This window comes from Apium graveolens, chromosome 4 (assembly GCF_009905375.1).
Source record: "Apium graveolens cultivar Ventura chromosome 4, ASM990537v1, whole genome shotgun sequence".
NCBI classification, from domain to species: domain Eukaryota; kingdom Viridiplantae; phylum Streptophyta; class Magnoliopsida; order Apiales; family Apiaceae; genus Apium; species Apium graveolens.
In genome coordinates, this window is record NC_133650.1 from 190,873,564 (window position 1) to 190,879,118 (window position 5,555).

Sequence of the window (5,555 nt, forward strand, 5' to 3'; positions counted from 1 at the left end):
ATAAGTTATATTCTATTATATTGTCATTATATAAGTATAATATTAATTCGTTAGGTGCCTTGTCTATGAACTAGTGTGATAGATTTTATATGTTAATTTGGTTAGTAAGTGTGGCTGAGGGGTGCATGTGCTACTATTTTTAATATTTAGCTGTTGTGAGTTGTTAATATAGGATGTTAAAGCTATGTTGATACATGTTTAAGAAATCATTATTTATATTAATATTAAATAAGATAAAGATCACATGTAGTACAGAGAAGGATCATTTCTCGCGTTTAATATTAAATGTTATATATTGTTATTAAAGCAAGACTGATTAAACCTAATTCTCGAGTAATAAATATGTTATTAAATAATTTGAATAATGTAAAAGGGAATTTATGTTAATAATAAACTATATTTTGTTATTTAGATCGGGGTCAGGGAATTTAACGGATCGATTGTGGATTTCTTCGTATTAGAGTTTGAGATATCCGAGATACGAATTCTGTCCATTTTTTATTTAGCGCTACTCCTCTTATAAATTAAATATTTATGATTTGTTCAATTCTATATTTCATTCGTTCCGTTAATATTGTTTGATCGTTTTGACTTCCGAAAATTGATTTAAAAATTGATTTGGAAAGTTTTAAATATCGGTTTATGCGATTTTCAAAAATTATTTATGACACCCTATTGTGACAGGTGATTTTAAAATTTTGCGAAAATATTTTATTTGAACCATTAGTGATGTAGGGTATACCGAGTTAACCAACTGTAAGTGTACTATAGCCATGTCATTGCGGCACCAGTGATATGACACTTCCGTGACAGTGTAATTGGTCACGGCGTATCCTTCTGTTAGCTCTTGGAAGGAGCATTTGCACATTTGATATTTGTTCAGGATACGTGGGTGCATATAGTTTGATTCGTGATTTGATTTATGGTGACGTTGTATATGCCGTACACGTTAACCATTCTGTTTCACGAATTAGGTACCCTATGATGTGTGTATTTGTATCAGTTCCGATCACGGGATGAAATATCCTAACCCCTCGTTTCTTCGGCCTTACTTAATTTTAAAATGGTTGTTTTATTGTAAACCGCAAATTATTTATTTTTTATCTCTTGTTTTATTAACTGTATTCGCGTTTGGCTCATGTCATATTTTTTTTCTGACAGGTGCTTAGGGGGACCTGAAATTATTAATTAGAATTTCAAACTTTATCATTATCTAGATTTAATTGTTTATTTAGAGATTTTAACATTTATATTATTGGTTTAGACCGTTTCGGGATTTAAATTATTTTGGAGATTTTAGACTATTTAATTATTATTTAGAAATATAAGAGTGTCCTGTTTGCAGGTTTATGAATAATAGTTAATATCTCCTTGTATTTTTAAGAAGGGGTGTTACAAATAACCATTATATTATTGATCACAAATCAATTAATCCGCTAAATCGAAACATATAAAATCGCATCGCATGATTTGCGTTAGATGAGTTGAGGGTCACGGTTGATTTAAAAATTTTAAAATTCGTAGCATATAATTTCTTTATCTTTGACCCGAACCAAATTGGATTGCGTCGCCCTTACATCCCAAGTTGCTGCTAGATAGGGCACCCGATTGTAACGGAATATGACCCCATTATTATTATTTTTAACTTTTTTAATTTTCCAATATGTCAAATTGTCAATACCCAATGTCAATGTGTAAATTATGCGAGTCGACTCAGTCGTGAACTGGACGTTTGCATTCTACGGTGTAGATCTTAAACGGCTAGTCTGAACTTTTTGGGGCCCTGCAGTGATCATGTCATCGTCGGATCTAACTATATCTCAGCAGCCAAAGTCATCTTCCGACGAGGCGGCTACATCTAAAGTTGAGGAAGGCAAGCAAACGCAAGTCAACAAGTCCAGCTCTCAGGATCACCCTACTTGTCAGCAGCTAAAGTCATCTTCCAATCAAACAACTCCATCTAAAGTTGAGGAAGACAAGCAAGCACAAGTCGTTGACGATGTTGCCAACAAGTCCGTCTCTCAGGATCCTTCACATTCAAGCAATGTCATTCCAGATCCAAAACACCACAAAGATGCAGAAGATGTTCATCATGTAGATAATCAAAGTGACCAGAAAAAAGTTGTCGAATTACCTCAACAATCGGGTGAAAGCATTGGTCAGGAAAAAGATGCTAAGACAGCAGGCGGTGTCAACAATTCAGTCTCTCGAAACGATATGACTCCTGGAGAAGAAGATAAGCAAACAAGTAATCTAGTTGATGGCGGTGCTAATGAATCAGTTTCTGCTAAACAGGTGGACGAAATCACTGCTGATACAAATCAGGAAGACGGTGATAATGCTGATGATTCACCTGAGCAAAAACAAGTGGATGCTGATGATGTATCAGCTATTTCACTTTCAAGAGCTCATAATACTGCAGATGAAAATAAGTCTGGACCTGCCACTGACGATGCCTTGATATTGTTGGTTCAACGCGAACTGGAGTACATAAATGAGACGGCTAGAATCCTGGAAGATTACGGAGAGATCTGTCATCAGAGTTTGCATGGTTCCAAAGAAAAGATTGCTCAGCTTAATGTTAGCTTGAATGATGCACTTTATAATGAGGAAGTCACCGATGATGTAGGTCGTGACAAACGAATTAGAGATGTTCAGAAAGAAATTCGTATCTTCAAAAAGCATCTCAGGAAATTGAAGCTTATTATACCTCCCAAATTCAAAGTTAATAAGGATGATATACCGGAGCTGAGAAAGTACCTGAGTGAGTCAACACAGAATGTGAAGCTATATACCAGTGATAATAAGCAGATTTTGGGGAAATTGGATCTGTTCAAGGAGAAACTGAATCATGAGTACAAATCCGCTTTCAAAGATTTCGAGTTGCAGTATAATGAGCTTGATTGTAGGATGAAATTGTGCTTGCTTTGTTTTTCAGCAATCCCGGAACATGAGGTGATTAAAAAGAGGCTTATGGTTTACTGGTGGATTGGGGAAGGTTTTATAATTCCAGAAAATACGGAAGAGAAAAAACAAGATTTGGAGCAATCAAGTACCCAGAAAAAAAAAGATTTGGAGCAATTGGGAGCTAAAACTTTTGATGATCTTCTAAAGAAGCATTTCATATATTCTGCAGACGGTAAGGATAGTCAGGAAGTTGATAATTGTAAAATGTTGCCTTTTGTGCGCTGGGCTGTAATATATTTGGCGCAGAGAGCTAAATTTTTTGAGTTTGATCATGATGGTAGCCCAACAGAAGACTATTCTTCTTGTTTTAGGGCATGTTTATCTGGCAATGGGTTAGATACTCAAAAGGCTCCTGATCTTGAGAAACTTCATATGTTGTTAAATGTTAATGAAGCTATTCTTGAGTTAAAGCCCGAGTGGCTTTTGAAAATGAGAAATATCAGTATACTATGTTTGGGAAGGTGGCAAGCTGCATCCGAGCATCACATTGAAGTTGAAGATACTAAATTCTTGCAAGGTTTGAAAAATATGATACATTTGAGGTATCTTAGTCTTCAAGGGATTTCGAGAATCACTGAGCTTCCTAATTCAGTTTCGTGTTTGACTAAGCTGACTATGCTTGACTTAAGGGCTTGTCACAATCTTGAGATCATTCCTCGTGATATCGGCTTGCTCAAGATGCTCACCTACTTGGACTTGTCTGAGTGCTACCTTCTAACAAAGATGCCTAGAGGGCTAGCAAAGCTTGTGAATCTCGTTGTTCTCAAGGGGTTTTTAGTCGTGGAAGATCCAAAGAAGGAGAAAATTTGCACTCTCGAGGACTTGACAAAATTGAAGAAGCTCAGAAAACTAAGCATCTTCACTGGCGTGGAAGCGTTTCCTGGTCCAAAAGATCTAAGTTCTTTCAGAAACTTTGAAGAGCTTGAGAAGCTTAAAATAGTTTGGGGAGGAAAGAAAGCAATCAAAGGCCAGCTAGTGACTGGCGAAACGAAATTTGGAGGAGGTGCAACTACAGGGGTATCTAGCCTAGAGACCAGCAAAGAAATTCCAAGAAAACTAAAAGTGATAGCTAAAAGCAAGAAGAGTTCCAGAAAGTCTGTAACGGAATTAGACAGTTCAAAATTAGGGCTTCCCCTGAAACTGCAGAAACTAGACCTTCAATGTTATCCTCTGGAATCAGCACCAGAGTGGCTGAAGCCTAAAAAATTGGAGGAGTTAAAAAAACTGTACATCAGAGGTGGGAAGCTCCGCGATCTCAATCTTACGAATGACAACTGGGAGGTTGAGCCTTGGAATGTAGAGACATTGCGTCTCAAATACCTGACAGGACTGGGGATGAACTGGACTGAACTGCTGGAACTGTTTCCAAGATTAGTTTACTTGGAGAAAGTGAGATGCACGAAGCTCACCTTATTCCCTTGCAATGACAAAGGAGTGTGGATCAACAAGGAAAAACATCCTAAGAAGGTACAAGAACAAGTATTAGCATCCTCAACCAGCACTGTCCCCTCGACTTAATCAAGATATATGTTGACTGCTGTAAGTTGCTTTTAATTTTTATTTTATTTATTTCCATGTACTTTTGATATTTGAGTTGTGTGTTCTTAGAAATCATGCACTATTTGCTTGCTTTCCTTCCCTTATACAGTAGCTAATTACGGTAATAAAAAGGCTGAGGGGAGCATGAGTGAAAGCTGTGAAACAATAATGGAAATGATATTATTTCGATGGTTATCCTGGTTCAAATATCATAAAGCAGACTGTTAAAAAGTTTCAATGTACTTCCAAATTTTTAAATATTGATCAACTAAGAAGTTGATCTAGTTCTAGTCTGAAGCAAGACCTTTTTTCCCAGGAGCAAATAGGTTAGGTACTTTGACGAGTGATGTTATGTTTCTCCTCTGGCATTAATAACCTGCTTATCCTTTGTATATAGAATGCCTTTGACACAATAATATTAGAAAAAAATTCACCACTTGTTCCTTAAAATACGATTTTTCTATGACGTGTCCATGAATATATAATAAATATAAAAATTTATAATTTAGCTCATTTTGACAGTCTTCTATTTTTAAATAATGGTAAGCACCATTCCCTCCGAAAGTATTTTATAGAAAACACAAGTACAACTCTCCGCTTTTATATTTCAATAATTCAAAAAGATAAAACATAAAGTCCTTAAAATACATGGAGCAAAAAATAAAAATAAAAATACAAAGTAAATGACAGTACTTAAAAAAGAGTCCCTTGATCAAACATTCCAACATTTGACATGTTAACTCATAATTGGGCGTCACAAATTAATTCTGCACTTATATCACACACAATTGACAATACCACACAATGTATGTCATGAAGAGGGCAATCTATTTACCGGATCAATAGAGTAGTTTGCGCTGTAAATAATGCAGCGGGTTGGAAATGGTATCCCAGTCCGTTCCTTTGCAAGACACATAAAGCCATATCTCCCGCTTATTTATTGGTTGCAATGGTCTCGCATTTTCATTCTGCACAAATTATTTAGAATCATAAACACAATTTTAAAAAAAATGCAACTGCAGAGGAAGTAACTAACAGCTACGCTGAAA

At 35.9% G+C, this 5,555-nt stretch overlaps 1 protein-coding gene across 1 annotated transcript; it reads left to right on the forward strand.

Annotated features, from left to right (window-relative positions):
- Positions 1-1,654: 1,654 nt before the first annotated feature.
- LOC141720504 (uncharacterized) lies at positions 1,655-4,701 on the forward strand. Its single transcript, XM_074522946.1, has one exon. It carries the CDS (start codon positions 1,795-1,797, stop codon positions 4,483-4,485), a length of 2,691 nt encoding a protein of 896 aa, XP_074379047.1. The 5' UTR covers positions 1,655-1,794; the 3' UTR covers positions 4,486-4,701.
- The last annotated feature ends 854 nt before the right edge of the window (positions 4,702-5,555 follow it).